The following is a 23,307-nucleotide window of genomic DNA, read 5'->3' as shown; positions in this document are numbered from 1 at the left end:
TCTTTTACTAATGTATAATTGAACCATGATGAGACAAATAAGACAGCTGATTTTCTAACACTCTCCGCAGCAAATGCAGTCCATATCTTTTAGGAAAATTGGTTTGTTAGGCACTAGTGACAGAAAATTCATATTGTGGAAGCAAATGTTAAATAACAGCTGAAGTCCATAGGAAGGAAAACTGCAGCAAATTTAAAGCATTAACTACAAATTAGGAGAACAAAATATCTAGCATTCCAAAATATGTTTTTAATGTATCCATGGAATATGTGTGTGACTAGAAACACTGTTTCAAATGTTACTGCTGACAGAATTATACCTGTTATGTTCACCTTACCTGCGGATAAACTACATAATCTGGTTAATAACTTAACATCACTAGCATAACTGCAATAAAAACATTTTGAGGACAGGCTAATGATTTTATAGGGTCATCTACAACCAGTCATGGTGAAAGCTGATACATCAGATTTATTAGTATAACAAGCAGTGATGTGATTCTGGGGAATAAAATAAATTACTCATTGCAACTCCTTGAAAGGCAAGTGTGTGTGTAGATTGAAAAACTGCCAAATGTAAAACAGCGTGCTTTCAGAAGAGTACAAGTTTTAGTGAACTAAGGCTTTAGGAACTGCCAAAAGGAATGTTTACTGGAAATAGATACAAGTGATGAAGAAATATAAAGGAATACAAGAATAAATCTGATTTGCATAAAACATCTATAAGGATGAGTCTAATGCACATGTTTGTGAATGTTACAGGTCTAATGGAAAATGAAAAGTAATCCAAACAAATACTGCTTAAGAATAAAACTTGCATGATTTGCAAATATGTGGCTCATTATGCAAAGAGAACCCGTAAACTGTACTGAAAACACTGTCCAATGAAATAGCAATGTGCAACAGCTCACAGAAAGCAGCCCACAAAAAAACTGCAAATAGAATGTACAGTAGAGAGTCGATTATTCAAACTAACTGGGACCTAGGGGAGTTTGGATAATCAAACATATAACTGAAATGGATAAAAAACTTCTAAAATCTTGTTTTTTCTGGACGCAGGGAATACACTTTCAACCATTTAGCGATTCCAGTGGATAATAAAAAATATGTTTCACACACGGGCTGGCTACAAGCTTAAAAAACATGCAAATACGTATAATGTTTACATATTCAGACTTTATGATTTTTTTCTAACCAAAAACTTTGGAAAACTGGTTCAGATAACTAATATTTCAGATAACTGACATTTGGATAATTGACTCTCTACTGTAAAGAGATTGCTGTTCTTGGAACAACTTGGGGTAAGCAAGTCCAGCTCTGGTGGAGTCTAGGTAATATCTACAGCACAAAGCAAGTCACTGCAAATGTAAATACATTACTGAGTCAGCAGTAGGTAATGTCTACAGCACAAAGCAAGTCACTGCAAATGTAAATACATTAGTGAGTCAGCAGTCAGTGCAGTTTTTTTTTATCCTAGGGCATTGTCTAGTAACTCTTATACATTTTCCCAATTGCCCCATTCATTCCAGAAGAATGGGAACCAAGAAATCCTGGCCTAAATCATTCCAACAAAGACCCCCCCCCCACCTCAATTAGCCCTCTGTTCCCTGGCAAGATTCAAGTGGTGAGAAAATGAACCACCTCACTTCCCCCTTCAGTAGCTCCTTCAAACCTACAATTGCTACCTCCCACAAGGAAGCAGGCCTCTGCATGCTAGCTTCACCTAAGCTACTTAGTGCAAATGCACTACAGTAGCACAGGCTCATCCAGCTCAGAACTGCACAAATGAACACCAAGTGCTCCTGCCAAGTACCTGTGAATCAATCCAGAAGGGTCACAAATTTGAGATTACAACACCATCTACTCACTCAGTGAATTCAACATGATATGGTAATGAATGCAAACGCAATTTAAAGTATGCTTACTGTCAGAATGAGTAGCTCTTTCAGAAAATTTAAAGAACTTTGCAATTTTGGTGTCAAGGACACTACTACTTGAGTTTTGATTTCAAAAGGAAAAATAACAACAGAAAATGCTTGCAACTGCAATATCTCCACAATCTAAAATGGCAGTGCAAGATTTATTCTTCATCAGACTAAACTTCTAGCCAACTGTTCTTCTGAGACCTAGCAAAAGTAACACTGTCACCTAACCACATAACAAAGAAGGTCAAAGGAAGTAGAAAAATAATGGAATAAAATAGCGGAACGGAGAAGCGGAACACAGCAGAAAGCAGCAAAATCCTTGTAAGAAAATATATGATGCAAGATGTCAATGCAGCTCAGTTCAAGTGAGGAATTGGTACTCCGTAAACAGTTAAAAGCTTTATTGATGACAATGAGTGAGCGCTTTCACCTATTACAGGCTTCTTCAGACTCAAGACAAATTATGTTAAACAATCAATGATATATATACTCTAAAACTAGCGGGAAAAGCAATCATGAGCTTCAATTGATTCTCACTTAACAATCAATAATATGGTGTTCAGATACAATAAATAAAATAACATAATAGTATAGAAGCACACAATATAAAAAATAAAAAATACAAAAGTAGTATACAAGAGGAGCTTTAGGGATCGTATAAGAGAACATCTATACAGCATTAGGATGGCACACAAAAGTAATGCTCTAGCTAGACATGTACTTGAGTGTGGCCCCTCACATGTCTTTAACTTTAGGATTCTAGAGACAGTTAATGTTAGTAGTAGGGGAGGAGATATAAGGACGCATACAGAGGGAAGAGAGAACTTCTGGATCATGCGATTCAGATCTGACAATCCCCCTGGATTGAATGTGAAGTTATCAGTCAAACCATTTTTAAAAATGAGGGGACTAAAAGTTTATACATAACAGTTCTTACATATAACAGTTTACATATTGATGTTCTATTGTGATATATTGTGTATACATTGAATGTAATATCATTCTTTACTTATATACTACTAGATTCTGTCAAGGTTGGGTAGTTGTTTATTTTTCCATTTTTTCTGTGGTTGTTTGTTTAGTACATAAGTACTTTATATACTTTTTATATATTTTTAAAGATCTAGATAGAATGATTTTAAATAGGCTTTGAGGGCTTTGCATCTTGTATACTACTTTTGTATTTTTTATTTTTTATATTGTGTGCTTCTATACTATTATGTTATTTTATTTATTGTATCTGAACACCATATTATTGATTGTTAAGTGAGAATCAATTGAAGCTCATGATTGCTTTTCCCGCTAGTTTTAGAGTATATATATCATTGATTGTTTAACATAATTTGTCTTGAGTCTGAAGAAGCCTGTAATAGGTGAAAGCGCTCACTCATTGTCATCAATAAAGCTTTTAACTGTTTACGGAGTACCAATTCCTCACTTGAACTGAGCTGCATTGACATCTTGCATCATATATTTTCTTACAAGGATTTTGCTGCTTTCTGCTGTGTTCCGCTTCTCCGTTCCGCTATTTTATTCCATTATTTGAACTGTTTTGTTGGAGAAGCGGTTTACTCCAAGTTATTTATTTATTTATCTTGTGATTATTTGGTGTTATTTTTACATTTGGAGCCATGGCAGAAGGAGCTTTGTTACCAGCGACGATAGAACTACCGTACGTTATAAGGAACACGGAAATTGGATCAGCTCATCACGGAACTGCTGCAGTTAACGAAGGAACTGTTGCTGCTACTATTAGAACCGTTGGTGAATGGTTTTCAGAATGTCTACGTGAACGCCAGAATCCTCTGGCGTGTTATGAAGACAACGGACAAGACGTTAGTTCCATCGAGACGTCCTTCAACAAGGAAGAATTATGTGCCGATTTGGAAGCCATAGAAAATGACCTCTTCAGATTAAAGCGCATGAAAACGCAACGCATGCATTTTGATGTATGCATACAGAGACGGATTATACCGAGAGGACTTCATGTCTTAAAAATGCCAACGACAGGCACTACATATCCTGAGTTGCTGTATCGTTGGCAGCAGCTCAATACTGAGGTGAGTCTGCAGTATATGCATTTACTGAACAATTTTTTTACTCCTCTTGAAGAAGAATTGAGGGAACAAATTGAAGAGAGACAGAGAGCTTTATATGATAAATATCCACATACTGTATTAGATGCTCGGTTTACTTGCATACTGGACAATGTTAGTGTATATGAGAGGAAACTCTTCTCTCAAAAAAGGAATAAACTGCAACGGGACATAACAGACTTTCGATTAGGTAATATCTTTACTTGGCCTAGGGCCACTGGACCTACAGTTGCACAGATCCATTCGACTGTTGTTAACAGAACCATTGAAATAAATCAAGGCCATTCTCAGTCAATGGCAACTATTAACTCTGTTGTGTCTTCTGCAGAAGTTAACAGTATGGGACAACAAGGGGTCCCACAATCACAAGAGATTATTCCTCCTAATTTATCAGAATTTGATTGTCCTGAGAATGCTGTATCAGCTCCTATTTTTAATAATAGTAACCATGGAGTCAGTGCTAATAATAATAACTGTGACAAAACTAATATGACCAATTGTACATCAGATGTTATCATTGTATCACATGACTTAGACAATGGACATATCAGGTGCTCTGAACCAGTAGTAAGGAATAAAATAAGGACACCTGATACAGGAATTTCACATTTGGGTAAACAACCTGTTACAACTACACCCCATAATAACAACACTGCAGCTTTTAGTTTATTACATCCTTTTCCCATCAGAGAAGAACGAAGAGAAGGGAGGGTACGCTCTCAGAGCAGAGGGAGACAGAAAAGGAAACTGTCTGTCGAGTATCCTCCGAACAGGAGCATCAAGAGAATGTGGGAAGCCAAAGGGAAGGGGAAAACTTAGTTTTCAACCTTTCATCCCATGTATTAACAACTCATGAGAAATCAGTACTGTTAAAAGGTTTATCTTTTATACCTACTACACATAGTGTATTTGAAGAAACCTTACGAGACTTCAAACTTTTTGTCCGGAATCTATCCCTCAAGTTATTTTTTGATAATAGCAGTGATTCTACTACACATGTTAGATTTCACCGTCCTAGTACTTTTACACCTCAACTCCATCCATTACTAGCTGCTTTTTCTAAACTAGTAGAGGATGATCTGTATAGAATGAGAGACAGCGATTCTAGAAAGCCTTTTAATAGATATAACCTCACGTTTCAAGAAAATGTTGCTCTGAAAGAGTTGTGTAGAGATGGAGATCTATCTATTAGGCCAGCTGATAAAGGAGGTGGCATAGTTGTTATGAACACTGAACACTATGTTTCTAAAATGTTTTCTATGTTGAGTGATGAACGATTCTACCAGTCATTAAGTATAGACTTGGTTCCTTTCTATTCACATAGAGTACACTTAGAACTCTTGAACTTACTGCACAGTAATCTGATAGACAATGACCTTTTTCTATTTTTAGATGTACCAAACCCTACTATTCCGTTGATTAACAGCCTTCCTAAAATACATAAGGACTCACTGGATCCACCTTTGAGACCGATAGTGGCAGGTAGGGGATGGACAACAGAACCCGTGTCCATCTTCATAGAAAATAACCTGAGACCCATTGTTGACAATAATATTCATACTCTAAAGGATACACGACAGTTCTTGTTAGACCTTTACCAACATTTGAGAGAACAACTTATAGATACTGACTACATCTTTGTTACCATGGATGTGAAATCTTTATTTACTGTTATACCTAATCAAGTTGGTATAGATATGGTCAGACGTTATTTGATACGTGAGTCCACTTATAGTGATTCAAAAATCAGTTTATTGACCTCGTTACTACATCTTGTACTTTCCAACAATATTTTTTATTTTGAAGGGAGATGTTTTTTACAGAAAGATGGCGTAGCTATGGGCACTCCTTGTGCCAATAGCTACGCCAATCTGTTCATGGCAGAGTGGGAATATGTATACATGTTTTGTTTACCAACCTTTATCGAACACGTTTCATTCTACAGGCGTTTTGTAGATGATTTATTTTTCTTGTGGAAAGAAGACCACCATGATTTGTTGAGTTTCATTCATACCATCAATACATCTACTACATATTTGAGTTTTAGTCATGAAATATCAACCACTAAGATCTCTTTCTTAGATATTTTTGTTGAAAAATTGCCTGAGGGGATGATTAACACAGGAGTATATAGGAAACCCTGTCATATGAACACTCTGCTGCATCGTTTGAGCATGCATCCCCCTTATGTTTTCCGCAACATTATTAAGGGACAGGCCACCAGGGCGTCTAGGTACAATCCTAGCGACTCTGGTTTTGATCAGGATACGAGAACTTTGCAACAGAGATTATTGCATCGGGGCTATACAATATATGATATACATAAAGGCACTGATGCTATGTCAGATCTCAGATTGGGTACTGCTACTCCATACTTTTCAGAGCAATATATTGATATTAATCAATCAATACGAACAAAACAAACTGCATCACAGAAGACCCCCTTTTCTATTTTTTACACTACTGATGTCCATGATATTCAGGATGTAGTCAGAGACCATTGGAAGGTCCTTATGGCAGATCCCCATATCAAAAACACTTTGGGTGATACCCCAATATTCAGGTACAGGAATAAGAAAAATCTTAAAAGATTGTTATGTGACAGGATACCTACGAATTCATCACTTTCTGTACCATCTTGTGGGACACACAGCTGTGGACATTGCAATTTTTGCAATTATATTAATACTAATTCCATTTTTATACATCCAGTCACTAATCGTTCACACTTTTTGAAGGCCTATGGGAATTGTATGTCTACTCATATTGTCTATCTTGCCTGTTGCTCCATCTGTTGTTCCTTCTATGTTGGCAAAACCAACAGGAGCTTTAGGGATCGTATAAGAGAACATCTATACAGCATTAGGATGGCACACAAAAGTAATGCTCTAGCTAGACATGTACTTGAGTGTGGCCCCTCACATGTCTTTAACTTTAGGATTCTAGAGACAGTTAATGTTAGTAGTAGGGGAGGAGATATAAGGACGCATACAGAGGGAAGAGAGAACTTCTGGCTCATGCGATTCAGATCTGACAATCCCCCTGGATTGAATGTGAAGTTATCAGTCAAACCATTTTTAAAAATGAGGGGACTAAAAGTTTATACATAACAGTTCTTACATATAACAGTTTACATATTGATGTTCTATTGTGATATATTGTGTATACATTGAATGTAATATCATTCTTTACTTATATACTACTAGATTCTGTCAAGGTTGGGTAGTTGTTTATTTTTCCATTTTTTCTGTGGTTGTTTGTTTAGTACATAAGTACTTTATATACTTTTTATATATTTTTAAAGATCTAGATAGAATGATTTTAAATAGGTTTTGAGGGCTTTGCATCTTGTATACTACTTTTGTATTTTTTATTTTTATATTGTGTGCTTCTATACTATTATGTTATTTTATTTATTGTATCTGAACACCATATTATTGATTGTTAAGTGAGAATCAATTGAAGCTCATGATTGCTTTTCCCGCTAGTTTTAGAGTATATATATCATTGATTGTTTAACATAATTTGTCTTGAGTCTGAAGAAGCCTGTAATAGGTGAAAGCGCTCACTCATTGTCATCAATAAAGCTTTTAACTGTTTACGGAGTACCAATTCCTCACTTGAACTGAGCTGCATTGACATCTTGCATCATATATTTTCTTACAAGGATTTTGCTGCTTTCTGCTGTGTTCCGCTTCGCCGTTCCGCTATTTTATTCCATTATTTGAACTGTTTTGTTGGAGAAGCAGTTTACTCCAAGTTATTTATTTATTTATCTTGTGAAGTAGAAAAATGCTTTGAAGCTGCATTCTGCAAAGTAAAACAAGTTCATTACTTTACAGCTAATGCTGGCTCACTGATGCTACACTTTCATCCAGTGTTTTGTCATGTTATGTAGAAAAGTTGTTTTCTGATAGTAAGAGAGGTGGCAGGTTATGGAGCACTACTTCAATTCTCCTTTCATGAATGTACTGTTTCATCAAAATGGGACAATAAGTAAATGCAAACGTAGCAGCCCACAAGTGAAAGGAACCTTGCAAACCCTTACATAATACAGAATTCCCCACGACTTCACAATTTCAGAGAATGAAAATATGGCTGACAGACAATTCTGATTTTTGAATTCAATAAACCATTTAAGCCGCGGTGGTGCAGTGGTACCATTATCGCCTCACAGCAAGAGGTTCTCCTGTTCAATTCTTGGCTAGGGCGCCCTCTGTGTAGAGTCTGCATGTCCTCCCCGCGGTCGAGTGGCATTCGAAAGACATGCGTGAATGGGCGTGCCTTTGTTGAAGGTTGGGCGTTGAGCTGGCACCTCAGCACCATAAAAATCTACTGCCAATCATTAGCAGACCGGAGTTCCGCTGTGGCGACCCCTAACCGGGAAAAGCCGAAAGAAGAAGAAGAAAGTACAGTTTTGTACCTACCATAAATGTAGATGCTCGAGTGCTAATACAGCTGCAGTCATAACAGATGGGGTTCTCCTGCCGTCAGGCAGGTCCTCGGTCGGCTGAATTCCAAAGTCTAGGTCCGGCGTCGGTTGTCGTTGCTTCTTCCCTGACGTCAGTGCGACATGGGTATAAAAGAACCAGCCAATGCCATTTTCTTCAGTTTTTCTTGCCCCAGATGTCAGGTGCCCCCAGAAGGAAGGCAATACATAAATTAGTGTAATAAAACAATGCAATATATTCAAAATCTAGTAGTTGCAAACAAATACACCATAAATGAATACCCCAATCAGGTTGTATGAGGAGGTGTTTAGCCAATAGGCCTGTCCCAAGAGGGGAAGGAGGGAGGGAAACCTGGACTGCAGCTGTATTAGCACTCGAACATCTACATTTATGGTAGGTACAAAACTGTACTATGTTCATCGTGCATACAGCTGCAGTCATAACAGATGGATAGAATCCCAAAGCTAAGAAAGGGGTGGTAGGCACTAGGTGGAACTAGGAGGAGCCAGGATGCCCTGCAAGACTGCAGTGGCAAAGCCTGCTCTAGTTTTGGAGTATAATGGTAGGTGGTAGTGCTTGGAGAAGGTATGCACAGAACTCCAAGTGGCTGCTTCCAAAATATCTTTGGTAGGAACTCCTCTGAGGAAAGCTGCAGAGGTAGCTGTGGCCCTTGTGGAGTGAGATCTGATGCCTGCAGGTACAGTTTTACCATGAAAAGAGTAACAAAAGCGTATGCAGTGGGCTATCCATTTTGAGATTGTCTGTTTGGAAATGCTTCCCTTGAGCTCCTATAGCATAGGACACAAAGAGCTGTTCTGATTTTCTGAAAGGCTTTGTTCTGTCCAAATAATAGCGCAGCTGTCTGTGGATGTCCAAGGAATGTAGTAGTCTCTCCCCTTTGTTTTGAGGATTAGGGTAAAAGGTAGGTAAGTGTATAGCCTGATTCAAAGCTACCCTCGATACCACCTTTGGCATAAAGGATGGGTTGGTTCGTAAGGAAACTCTGTCCTGATGGAAGATGATAAAAGGCTGCACAGCCATGAGGGCTTGTAGTTCCAATACCCTACGAGCTGAGGTGATAGCCAGAAGGAAAGTTGTTTTCCAGGACAAATACTGCAAATCTGTTGAGGCAGCTGGCTCAAAAGGAGGCAAGGTCAGCTTTTCTAGAATGAAATTGAGGTCCCAAGCAGGTATTGGCTGTTTCCTTGGGGGTTTAATATTCTTAGCCCCTCTGAGGAACTGTCTTAAGAGGGGGTGAGAGAATAAAGGTGGATCAGTGTTGTATTCTGCAGAAATGGCTGAGGCATGAATTTTGATGGAGGAGAATGAAAGTCCACTGCTTAGCAGCTCAGCTAGATACTGTAATATTTGAGGTAAATTCAGTTTTCCAGGATTCTGGCCCTTTTTCTCATTCCAGGCACAAAACCATTTCCATTTTGTGGAGTAAGCTTTTCTAGTAGATGGCCTTCTGGCCTCCAAAATGACATCCTGCACCTCCTTGGAGAGTAGGGTCTGTTGTGGTGTTAAGGAATCTTCCATGCGGCCAGATTGAGTGTTTTCAGCTGACTGTGAAGAGTTTTGAAGCTGTGCTGAGTCAGAAGAAGAGGCATTAGAGGTAGTGTCCATGGAGGGGAATGCGTCAGGCTTCTCAGGAGTGGGTACCAGTGCTGTCTTGGCCAGTCTGGAGCAATGAGAATCATCTTTGGTCTGTCTGCTCTGGTTTTTAATAGAACTTTGGGCAGCAGAGGTAGAGGTGGAAAGGCATAAACTGTCATTGTTGTCCAACTGAAAGAGAGAGCGTCCACTCTCCAGGCCTGTGGATGAAAAGTCCTTGAACAGAATTTTGTCAATTGGTGATTTTTGTGGGAGGCAAAGAGATCTATGTCTGGCCTTCCCCATGCTTGAATTATCTCTGTAAAAACTTAAGGGTGCAACTTCCATTCGTGTGGATCTGTCATATTTCTGCTTAGGTTGTCTGCCAGCGTGTTTTCCTTGCCTGGCAAGTACTGTGCTTGAAGTTCGATTTGTAATTCCAGAGCCATGTTCCAAAGAGACATGGCCAGCCTGCATAGGGGGTATGAATGGGTTCCTCCCTGTTTGTTTATGTACCACATTACTGTGGTGTTGTCTGTCCTTATCAATAGTTGACCTGGATGCAGAAGGTCTTTGAAAGCTATAATAGCATTTATTACTGCTAGCATTTCCTTTTGATTGATGTGAAGGTGCTTTTCTTTTTGGGACCATTTTCCCTGAATGCACCGATCTGTCATGTGCACCCCCCAGGCGTAGTCCGAGGCATCTGTTGTGATGACTTGATTTGCTTGAAGCTTGCTTGTTTGGCATGCTTGAGCCCACCACAAAAATTCCTTTTGAAGACATGGAATTAGTGGTATTATTGTTTCCAAACTGTGGCTGTGTTGAGACCATAGGTTTTTCAGGTACCATTGAAGTTTCCTCATATGCAGCTTTGTACATGGGATTAGTAGGATGCAAGATGCCATGAATCCTAGAGCCTCCAGGATTTTCCTTGCAGTCAGCCTGGTGAAATTTGCTAGTTTTCTGAAGTATTGAGTTAATTGCCCCTGCTTCTCTGGCATGAGGTAGGCCATCTGGGTGTTTGTGTCCAAGTTGGCACCCAGGAAAATTATTTTCTGAGAGGGTATTAGCCTTGATTTATTTTTGTTGACTGTGTATCCCAGAGAATTCAACAACATTATTACAAAAGCCAGATGTTTCAGAAGTATGTGCTTGCTGTCCGCTTGGATCAGGCAGTCGTCCAAATATGGGTATATTTGTATCCCTTGAAGTCTGCAGTAGGCAATTACTGATGCCAGGCATTTCGTGAATACTCTGGGCACAGTAGATAAGCCAAAGGGCAATGCAGAGAATTGATAATGGGTTGAACCTGCAAGAAATCTGAGGTATCTTCTGCAATTTTGTCTGATTGGGACATGCAGGTATGCCTCCTTGAGGTCCAATGTTACCAGCCAAGACTCCTTGCCCAGCATGGGAAGAAGCTGCTGTAATGTGAGCATCTTGAATTTTGGTACGAGTAAAAATGTGTTTAGGATGGATAGGTCCAAAATAGGTCTCCAATCTTTTCCCTTCCTTGGTACCAGGAATAGTCTGGAATAAAAACCTTGACCTTGTTCGTGAGTAGGTACCTCTTGAATAGCTTTCATGTCCATGAGATCTGAAATTTGTCTTTGTGCCTCTGCCCTTTGATTGTGTGGCAGGTTTGGTATGCCTCTCATTTTTGGAAGGGTTTGAAAATGGAATCTGTAGCCTCTGCTTATAATGTCCAGGATCCATTTGTCTTTTGTGACTATATGCCAATTTTTTGAAAATAATGCTAGTTTTCCGCCTAAGGGTGCTGCCATTTGAGCCTTGCTTGGCATGCAAAGGGGAAAGTCATTGGGCTTGCTTTCTGAATGGCTGCGAACTATCCTCACCACCTCTTTGTGTAGGAGCTTGCCATTGTCTGCCTCTAAACGATCCTTGAGATTGCCCTCTGCCCCTCGGGCGCCTTTATCTACCTCTTTGGGGTCTGTCCGTGGCTGGAAAGGACCAATTTTTGGAAGGCCAATTTCTACTGAAACGTGGAGTTTGTACCTGTAGAAAATCTTTCACTGTTTGCATTGATTTAGCCTTTTCCTCCGTTTTCTTTAATACCTCCTCAGCTTTAACACCAAATAATACATCCTTTTGTAGAGGGGCATCTAGTAATTTAGCTTTGACATGATCTGGTAAGGTTTGCTCCTTGAGCCAGGCATGTCTACGTATGACTGATCCTGTAACAGCAGCTCTACATGAGGCCTCTAGAGCATCGAAACCACATTGCAAGGTATGTTTACCCACTTGTTCTGCACTATGCATCAGATCCTGCAACTCCTTCAAGTCTGGTTGTTCAGGTTGTGACATTTTGCTTCTCAACTATGATAACAGAAACTGTTGGTGCTTTAGCATATGGAACTGGCAGTTTAATGCCCTCATGGTTAAAGTGGCCGACGTGTATACCTTTTTTCCCCACCTTTCTAAGGATCTGGAATCTCTCTCGGAAGGTAATGGATTTTTAGCAGTGGAGGCCTTAATTCCCTTGGGGCCCTGTGAGATAGTTTCTGGGTCAGCCGCATGGCTTTTGTATAAAAATTGGTGTGAGTCAGGAACCCGGTAGTACTTGTCAGGCTTAACTGGGGCTGGAGGTAAAGAATCCGGGTTAAGGCAGGCCTCCGAGTACACATCAATTGGTATGTCTAAGACAGGAGGTATAGCCAGAAGCCTGTGCTGAGGTAGCAAGAGAAAATCCCTAAGCCTTTTCTTGGAATCTGAGTACTCTTGGCCTTCCCAGTGGAAGTGTTCCCTTAAGGTATGCAAGGTTTCCCCAAATGAGTAATCCTCTGGGGGGGAGACAGAGGGAATGGACTCCTCTGCATCGCATCAGAATCTTCAAAAGGGGAGTAAGAATGTTCCTGTTCATCAGAGTGCTCTGAAATAATGGAGGCCTGGTCAGAGGAGGGGGATTCTTCCTCCACTCTGGGACTTTTGTCTGGGGGGGGGGTTGAGAACCCCTCATAAGAGTAATTAAATCCTCAGCCATTTTAAGCATCTGTTTTTTAGGCATGGGGCCTGGAGAAGGGCCCTGTGTAGCTTGTCTCTTAGGATGCATGGCTGTTTTAGACTTAGTGAAAGCCTTGATGGAAAAAGAAGAGGAAGGTCTGAAGACACCTTGAGAGGAGGCAGACCGGTCTACATTTTGAGATTCACGACCAAAAGTGGCTTCGGTATCTGTAGTCGGGGTGTGGGCCGAGGAGCCTGCGACCTCGGGCACAGAAGACACCACCAATGAAGTGTCATCGGTAGGCAAGGGCTGCGTAGGTGCCTCGCTGAGAACCGGACCACCTGTAGTCGGCTTTGGCGTGGTGTCGGTAGAGGCCGCGGACCTCGTGTGTCGGTCCTTATCTTTGCATTTTTTAGACAAAACTGGAGTCTGAGTATCTGATGACATAATATAGTTAATTTTTTTGCCAAAATAGTGCTGGGCAAACTCCGCCCGACGCTTAATGGTGCGTTTATTGAATATAGCACAAAAACGACAGACCGAGATGTCGTGGTCTGGGCCTAAGCAAGGAATGCAGAGGGAATGAAAATCCTTATGCGGTATTTGCTTCCCACATGAAATACAATTATTAACTTTGTCTGACATTGGTCTGAGGCAAGAAAAGTTTCCCCAACGGGGTACTTAGCTTTCAAGAAGACTTTGGTTGCAAAATTTTCATAATTTCAGGAGCTGGCCGACCGGCACTTGCAAACTGCTTCTGCTTCGGGCACCGCGCGGCAAGAAAGACTGAAGAAAATGGCAACGGCTTCTTCTTTTATACCCCTGTCGCACTGACGTCAGAGAAGAAGCAACGACAACCGACGCCGGACCTAGACTTTGGAATTCGGCCGACCGAGGACCCGCCTGACGGCAGGAGAACCCCATCTGTTATGTCTGCAGCTGTATGCACGATGAACATCAACAGAGTCTAACCATTTACTTATCTTGTTTTGTTTAGTAATTATTCTAATTATTACAACACAAACTTCTGAAGCTTCATCCTACACAAGAACTAACCATTTTTGTACAAAATGGTGTAAATTAATAAACGCAAATACATTCTCAAACAGCAGCAATTAGTACTAGGGTACATTACTTTACTGCTGGGGTATGTGCATTCTGTGCTGCAATCCACACCATGCATATGACCTGGGACTAGTCTGTGTATTAAGACGTAAACACAAAAACAGAAAAAAAAAAAAAAAAAAACACTGAAACATACTATATTACAGAGTTACACACTCACTGCTTGCAAGGGGTTTATATAAGCATGACAAATGAAATAATCATCTCACTGAAGAGAAAGGACAGAAATATCGCACAGCAAGTAGGGGCCCCATTTTCTCCGATGTCCAAAAAACAAAACAATAACATTAATCTAATGCCCACCTGACAATCCATTGTTAAGGCAAACACATACACACTTACCATCTTGTGTACAGGCTCCCAGCAGATTGATTATATTTTTGTGTTTTCCAATCATTTTCATCATTTCCATTTCTGAAACCAGATCCGACAGGTCTTTTTCTGTGGCATCATCTACGTGAACACAGATTAAAAAAAATTAATCTTTCCTTGTGCTTTTTTTGTAAGAATTTTACAGTATCTGTCTTCAACTAACATCTGCTAAAATAATGAAGATACTTACAGTTGCATTTTAAATGCAAAATTATTCCTTTGAAGTGCTAAATTAAGCACAGCAACTACCTGTGGTGCAAACCAAAAATAAAGAAAATCTCGTTTTGTTTAGCATAGATGCCACAGCTGAGGCTACTACTGTTATGGCCACAGAAACACTTTAAAATTTTGCTTGTGTGGAAATTTAAAAGAAAACTGAACTTCAGCCAGTTATCTCACTAAAATAAATGCAAACAGATGTCACTTTCTCTGCAATAAACAGGCCAGCTGTTTTCTTAACACAATGCTGACATCTTATTAAATGCACACAGTTTTTTTTTTTGTGGTGCAGTTCCAAAGCTTGAAAAAGCCAGTCACATGACGAGTATGAAAAACAAGTCATAATGCGTGACATCTGAATGAAGAAGAGCAAAACTACAGCACCTACTTATCTTCCTTCTAGTTTAGTAAGAGGGAAGGGTTCTAAACTGCATGCCTACTTTTGTGTGCAATGGAACAGCACACAGATTTTAAGTGCATGCTATTTCACAACTACAACAGCAACACGTCTGCTGTAACCCATGAGAAGCCTCTACCCTTTCATGCAAGGTAAGCAGAAACACAGCCAAGGAGGTCCCTACTACTGTATCAGTAGGACACCTGCCCACTGTGAAAGTGTCTGACGACTGCCAGAACTTCACTTTCAGCTGGTTTCCACAGAAATGTGGTTGTAACCTTACAGCTAAATGAGGAGTGAAGAGGAACAAATATTATAGAGGGACAGGCATGCTACTGTTCAACTCAAAATTTAGCATTTGCAAAAGAGGCCATAGAGCAATAAAACTTTTTTTTTTTTTTGATGAAACAGACTTGATGAGATAGAAGCATGATTCAGGGATAAGAAAAGTGAATATAATCAAGGATTAGATTACTGCAGAAAATAAAAAGTAAAAAGGATACTTAATATCAAACTTAACTTCCTACATTTTCCAAAAAAAAAAAAAGTCTGGTATCTTGCACAGCAAACTCATGCCTATGACTGTGTAGTCACAGAAGCTTATCACATGATGCTACAGAAAAAGTACTTAAAACTACTCTGAGCTACATCTAAAAGTAAGGTACCTTCTAAATTATCAATTAACAAATTATACTCAATGACATTTTGGCCTAGAACAGCCCCTGAAGCACACTGTTAGAACAATTTAACTCTGTGTTTTGCAAGTCTAAAGTGCACAGTAGGGGTATGCTGGCAAATGTAAATGTTTGTTGCAGAGGTCAGTGCCGTCTATAAACTTTTTATCACACTATGAAGTTTCATGTAGCCATATGTTAGTATTAAATGTTTATCATTTGTTAGATTCAAAAATGTCCTTATGATGACTGCCATTCTGATGTGACAGTGCTTTCCCCTCCCAACACAAGTCCCCATTATATGACATGGAAGGGATAAAATATCTTTGTTGTCAAGTATTTTCACTGATTTAATGTTGCAGCATTCTGAATTTCTTTTTTTTTTTTTTTTTTTTTTGCTGTGTGCATTTTGGCTGTCTGTATATACATCTTGCATGACTCCATCTGATATTTATTAGCAGTAAGTTTTATTAAAAAGACTTTACATCAGTTTTCAATTTTCTTTTCAAAAGCACTGCTAAACAATTTGCTTTGGTAAATCTTTTGCTAATTATCTTTAGCAGTGTTTCCCATACATTCCTTACCTAGTCTGAGTTCCTAAATGTACATTACTGGTCTTATTTGCATTTGGAATATATTAATTAATTAGGTTTATTAAGGCTGTAAATGTTCTGGATACAGCCTGTATCTCCTGCCTGTCTTTCCCCCTACCTCCAACACCTGCTCTCTGGCTACCAAGTGTCTCCATGAGGTAGCCAACGACAAGATAAACATAGAAAAACACATGAAAGTTCAAAAAACAGCAACAATGTTATGCACAAACTACAAAATCTGGTACAAAGAAGAGAGAGAGAGGAGAATGTGATTATAGAGTCATGCTTTCTACACATGTAGTTTTCTTGAAGATGGATTAAAGTGAATAAAAACCTTCCCTGATGAGAAAAAGTTGACAACTATGTGGATTTGTCCTTTAAGATGAGGTGCTTTACTTTTCAGTACAAACCACTCTCTTGTTAATGACTGAGAAACCTGAAACAGATTTTTACACTCAAAATGTAGAAACCACAAGAGCATTTTATAGCTTAGAATTTCTTTCATTAAAAGTACACCTTGTGGAGTAGTTTAATGCCTAAATTGTAGTACATAAAACTAAACAAAAAAAATCTATGTAAATATACATATATATATATATATATATATATATATATATATATCTATCTGAGAAGATCGAAAGCTGTAAACACCAACAATGAGAAGATAGACACCAGAAGACCGACAACGGAAATGATCGGCAGTTCGAAATCCTGACGCTGAAAACACCGACATGGGAAACGAGCGCAACTGTGTAAGTATGCGATAGTGACGGACTTTAGGGTTAGGGTGCAGGTAAGGTAAGTATGCGTTAGTGACGGACTTTAGGGTTAGGGTGTGGGTAAGGTAAGTGTGCGATAGTGATGGACTTTACGGTTAGGGTCCGGTAAGGTAAGTGTGAGATAGTAACAGACTTTAGGCTTAGGGTGCAGGTAAGGTAAGTGTGCGATAGTGATGGACCTTAGGGTTAGGGTTTGGGTTAAGGTTAGTGCATAGATAGTTGTGTATGTAACGTTTAGTGTAGGTTTGTAAGGTTTTTGGTGTGCTTGTGTTGTTATGTATGTTTTTTTGGAAAAGGTATTTGTTTTGTTTTGTTGACTGTCGGGATTGTGGACTTTCGTGTTTTTCAACTGTCAGTGTTGTGGTGTCGGTGATCTCATTGTCGGTATTTTCGCTTGTCAGTGTTATAAGGTAGATCCATATATATATATATATATATATATATATATACACACACATACATACACACACACACACACACATATATATATATATATATATATATATATATATATATATATATATATATATATACTTCTGATCAAATGCACATTTCAACAATTATTAGATGAGTGGCTCCTCTTGTGTGAAGCTGAAGATTGTCGAAAATACACTTTACTGGAACCTAAATCTTCAAACCTGATAGCAAAGTGTTTTGATGTAGTTGTACCTTTAAGTGCATTAAACCTTTGACATTTTTCCAGTTGTGAGGAAATGTCGGATGTTAGGGTACTGCCAGCAATCTGCATGGTACATTAAAGAATGTCCACATTTAACGTAACTTTTAAATGGAGATTGCACTGCAGTCAGGATAGGGAAATCTACCTTTGCTGTCAATGTAGTGTGATCTCGGAGTTGGTACATATAATTTACAGGAGGTTTGGGGGGCTTTCCCAATGCAAAAATGATAAGGATTGTTAAGTGTTTTGTTTTTATTATTCCGTATTTGTAGCTTCTCTGTTATCTAGTTCCATGAAGTAAGTGCTCAAATTGTTGTAGTTTCGCAGAAGTGGAGTCACTCAAAGTACAGCTGTGTACACTTACTATAAATGTAGATGTTCGAGTGTATTCACTGTTGCAGTCATCACATTTGGGTTATCCCTGCTAGGGGAGCCCTCAGCCGGCCTGAATACCAGAGGCTTAGTATTTCTGCATCGATTGCAGTCACTTCAGAACTGACATCAGGTCAACAGTAGTATAAAGTAAGGCAGCCGACGACATTAGATCAGTTTTTCTTGTCCTGTCAAGAGCCCCCAATTGGGAGCCAGGCTATGGTGGAAGAACCCCACCAGTAGAAAGTTGTTGTGTCTTTTGGCTTTTCCCGATTAGGGGTTGCCACAGCGGAACTCCGGTCTGCTAATGATTGGCAGTAGATTTTTACGTGTCGAGTTGCCGGCCCTGACGCACAACCTTCAACGAAGGTACGCCCATTCACGTATGTCTCCACACAGAAGATGCTCTAGCTGAGAATCGAACAGGACAACGTCTTACTGTGAGGCGACAATGCCACCACAGCACCACCACCACAGTCCAAATACCAAAAAGTTGCTTGTAAGGAGAGAGAGAGAGCAAGAAGAGGGGGATGAAGGGAGGGAAACCAGGACTGCAACAGTGAATACACTTGAACATCTACATTTATGGTAAGTGTACACAACTGTACTATATTCTTCGTGTTTCACTGTTGCAGTCATCACATTTGGGTTGATTCCAAAAGCTGAGGAAATGGGTGGAGGCAGTCAAGGAGACTAGCGGCTGGCTAGGATGCCTTGCAAGACTGCAGTGGCAAAGCCTGCCCTGCATTTGGAGAAGTTAGGCAGGTGGTAATGCTTGGTGAATATGTGAACAGATGTCCAGGTGGCAGCCTCCAGGATGTCCCTGGTGGGGTCTCCTCTTAGGAAAGCTGCAGAGGTGGAGATTGCTCTGGTGGAGTGAGTCCTGACCCCCTTAGAGGGAGGTTTTCTGTGTTGCTTGTAACAGAAATGCATGCAGTGTGCTCTCCATTTGGAAATTGTTTGTTGGGAGATGGCTTTGCCCTCTGCCCCTGCAGCAAAGTTAACCAGCAATTGATCAGACTTTCTGAATGATTTAGTCCTGTCTAGATAGAATCTGAGCTGTCTGTGCACATCTAGAGAGTGCAGGATCCTTTCCACCCGGTTTTGTGGGTCAGAAACAAAGGAGGGCAAATGAATGGATTGGTTGAGAACCACACTGGACACCGCTTTTGGCATGAAGGATGGGTTAGTACTGAGGGAAACCCTGTCAGCATGGAAGATGATGAGGGGCTCCACAGCCATGACTGCTTGTAGCTCGGAGATCCTTCTGGCTGAAGTGATGGCCAGAAGAAAAGCTGTCTTCCAGGAGAGAAATTTTATCTGCTGAAGATGCTGGTTCGAAGGGGGGGGCAGGGTGAGCTTTTCCAAAATAAAGTTAAGGTCCCAAGCTGGGGTAGGTGCTCTTCTGGGTGGCCTCAAGTTGCTAGCCCCTCTTAGGAATTGTTTGAACAGAGGGTGTGAGAAAAGGGGTTGCTCAGCATGGAAATGAGCAGAGATAGCAGAGGCATGAATTTTGATAAGAGGAAAAAGAGAGACCACTGTGTAGCAGGTCAGCTAGGTAATCCAGGATGATAGGTAGGGAGGGCTGTGCCGTATTGGCTCCCTTAGCCTGAATCCAGGTGCAGAACCTTTTCCATTTGTCAGCATAAGACTTTCTAGTGCTAGGACATCTGGCCTCACATATAACATCTAGAACATGTTTACTGAGGTTGGCAGATTGATCAGTGGTCAGGGAATAAGCCAGGCTGCCAAACTGAGAGTCTGCAATTGGAGATGCATGAATTCTCCTTCCCTCTGGAGCAGGAGGGTTGGCGTCTGAGTGAGATGCCATGGTGGCAGAGGGGACAGGCTGCACAACATCTGGTAGCAGTGCTGGTGAGGCCAGTCTGGAGCAATAAGAATTGTCCTTGTGTACCAATGCTGACAAGGCCAGTCTGGAGCAATAAGAATTGTCCTTGGTTTTTCCTCCCTTATTGTGAGCAGAACCCTGGTGATGAGAGGTAGTGGAGGAAATGCATAGACTGAAAGATTGACCTGAGGGAAGGATAGGGCATCCACTTTCCAAGCCATGCAGTGATGCTCCCTGGTTCAGAACTTGCTGAGCTGATGGTTGGTGTGGGAGGCAAAGAGGTCAACCTTTAGGGTGCCCCATTTATAAGTTATTATGGTGAAGGTTCTTTTGTCTAGCTGCCACTCGTGTGGGTCCAGAAGATTTCTGCTTAAGTGGTCTGCCAGGGGTTTAGAGAACCTGGCAGGAATTGTGCTGACAGGTGGAGTTGCATGGCAGAGGCTGTGTGCCAAAGGGTCATGGCCAGCCTGCATAGAGGCTAGAAGTGAGTCCCTCCCTGCTTGTTGATATACCACATCACAGTGGTGGTGTCTGTTTTGATCAGGAGAGCCCCTGGGGAGAGAAGGGGCCTGAAAGCTGTCAATGCGTGCTGGACAGCTAACATATCTTTTTGGTTGATGTGCAGATGGCCTTACTGTGTGCTCCATTGGCCCTGTATGCACCTGCCGTCCAGGTGTGCACCACAGGCATAGTCTGATGCATCTGTAGTGATGGTCTGGGTGATGGGTGGTGGTGAGAAAGGTAGCCCCTTGTTGTGGGAGCATGCTGCTGCCCACCAAAGAAAATCTTCCTTAGACAAGGTATCATTGGTAGAAGAGTTTCCAGGTCTTGAGAGTGTTGACACCAAAGGCTTTTTAGGTACCACTATGGTTTCCTCATATGCAGTCTGGCATATGGAGTGAGTAGAATGCAAGATGCCATGAACCCCAGAGTATGCAGGATTTTCCTTGCAGATAACTGGGGTCTGGTGGCTAGTTGAGAGAAGTAGGCTGTCAGGTAAGTTTGTTTTTCTGGTGTAAAGAATGCCATCTGGGATGCTGTGTCCAGGCTTGCTCCCAGGAATATAATCCTTTGGGTGGGTACTAGTTTGGATTTCCTTTTTGTTGACAGTGTACCCTAGGGAGGTCAGTACGGACTTTACAAAGGCCAGGTGCTTGATCAGCTTTTCCAGACTGTCTGTCTGAATTAAGCAGTCATCTAAGTATGGCTAAATTTGGATATTCCTTTGTCTGCAAAAGGCAATGGCGGGAGGCAGACATTTTGTGAAAACTCTGGGAGCACTAGATAAGCCAAAGGGAAGTGCAGAGAACTGAAAGTGCAGAGATCCTGCCCTGAAACGTAGATATTTCCTGCATGATTTCCTGATAGGAATGTGGAGGTAGACCTCTTTTAGGTCTAGGATGGCTAGCCAAGCATGGACAGCATGGGTAGCAGTTGCTGGAGGGTGAGAATTTTCAATTTTAGTAACACCAGGAAGGTGTTTAGAATGGATATATGGAGGATGGGGTGACAGGCGCCCTCTTTTCTGGGTACCAGAAAAAGTCTGGAGTAGAAACCTTGGCCTATCTGTTCTGCAGGAATGTGCTCTATTGCCCTCATAGAGAGCAGGGAAAGGACTTGCTTTTTCACCTCTGCTCACTGGCTTGGAGGTAGATCTGGGAACCCTTTAGGAGTTGGAAGAGTGTGGAAAGAAACTTTGTATCCCTGGGATACTATGTTGAAGACCCAGTGGTCATTGGTAATGGTGGCCCAGGTGCTTCCTCCTAGGAGTAAGTGCAGGTGGGCAGAAGGAGGGGGTGGGGGAGGGGAGTCATTGTGAGTTCTTACCAGGAGGGGGTGGCTTAGAACTCCCTGGTTTGTAGGTGGAGAAATCCCACTGTTTCAATCTCTGAATTCCCCGTGGCTGCTGTCTGGGGCATCTGCTTCCCCGGGGTCTGAGCTGAACTGACCTGGTGGGAGCAGGAAAGGACCAGTGCTTGAAAGGACAATGCCTGCTGAACCTGGGTGGCTGGACCTGTAGGAAACCCTTAACTGTCTGCATATATTTAGCTTTTTCTTCCATCTTTTTTAGTAACTCCTCTGCCTTAGTGCCAAATAAGTTGTCTTTGTGCAAGGGTGCATCCAATAACTTAGATTTAACATGGTCTGGCAAGGGCTGTTCCTTAAGCCATGCATGCCTTCTAAGGATAGAACCAGTGACTGCTGCCCTGATAGAAGCTTCTAGGGTGTGAAAACCACAGTGTAAGGTGTGCTTCACCACTTGACTTGTAGAATGTATTAACTCTTGTAACTCTTTAGATTCTGCACAAGCAGGAAAGGAGGACACTTTTTGTTTGAGGAATTCCATGGTATGTTGCTAAAATTTTAGCATATGGAACTGGCAATTTAGTTCTCTGATAACAAGAGTAGCAGAGGTGTATACTTTTTTACCCCATCTGTCTAGTGCTCGGGAATTCCTATCTGAAGGGGTGGGATTATTAGCAGAGGTTCCTTTAATTCCTTTAGGCCCTTGAGATATTACCTCAGGGTCAGCAGTAGGATTTTTGAAAAGAAATTTGTGTGAGTCAGGGACTCTGTAATACCTATCAGATTTTCTGGGTGTAGGAGGGAGGGTGTCAGGAGCCAAACTGGATTCTAGGAAAACATCGTCCACAATATCCAGGACTGGGGGAATGGCCAGGGGTCTGTGCTGTGGAAGATCTAAGAATTCTATGAGTCTCTTTTTAGACTGTGGGTAGTCCTGACATTCCCATTGGAAATGCTCCCTTAAAGTATGAAGGGTTCCCCCAAAGGAAAAGTTCTCTGGTGGAGAGGCTGAAGGAATGGAGTCCTCTGCATCAGAATCCTCATAAGCAAAGAGGGGTTGCATGTCTTCATATTTAGATGCACCAGAGTCATCAGATTCCTGTTCAGACAAAACTACTGGGAACAGATCTCTTTTTCTTTTGGAAGGAGTAGCTTGGCTTCCTCTGATCAGCATGATAAGGTCTTCTGCCATTTGAAGCATTTGATACTGAGGCAAGGAAGCAGGTGCCTGAGATTGGGTCGTCGGTTTCTTGGGTGTGGTTCGTACCCTGGGCTTTAGAAACTCAGTAGTTTTTGAAAGAACGGTAGACGCGAAAGAAGTCATTGGTTTGTGCCGAGAATCGGTAGTGAGAAGTACTTCCTCGGGAGCTGGTGCCTGCTCAGCGGCTCCAGACCCATCCAAGGGAGAGACAA

The 23,307-nt window shown here is 41.1% G+C and overlaps 1 protein-coding gene across 9 annotated transcripts in view; it reads right to left on the bottom strand.

The window, feature by feature from the left end:
- FGFR2 (fibroblast growth factor receptor 2) overlaps nucleotides 1-23,307 on the bottom strand; it is a 490,361-nt gene that overhangs the window by 102,732 nt on the left and 364,322 nt on the right. For all 9 annotated transcript variants that reach the window (XM_044056062.1, XM_044056068.1, XM_044056067.1 and 6 more), the window contains one exon: nucleotides 14,497-14,607. In XM_044056062.1, the coding sequence (XP_043911997.1) occupies nucleotides 14,497-14,607 (111 nt within the window). The remainder of the gene's footprint in view (nucleotides 1-14,496; nucleotides 14,608-23,307) is intronic.

Source organism: Protopterus annectens, chromosome 14.part0 (assembly GCF_019279795.1).
Source record: "Protopterus annectens isolate FY-2018-M chromosome 14.part0, PAN1.0, whole genome shotgun sequence".
In the NCBI taxonomy this organism is placed as follows: domain Eukaryota; kingdom Metazoa; phylum Chordata; order Ceratodontiformes; family Protopteridae; genus Protopterus; species Protopterus annectens.
Note: the sequence above shows the minus strand (reverse complement) of the source record. Positions and strands in the feature narration are given on the sequence as shown.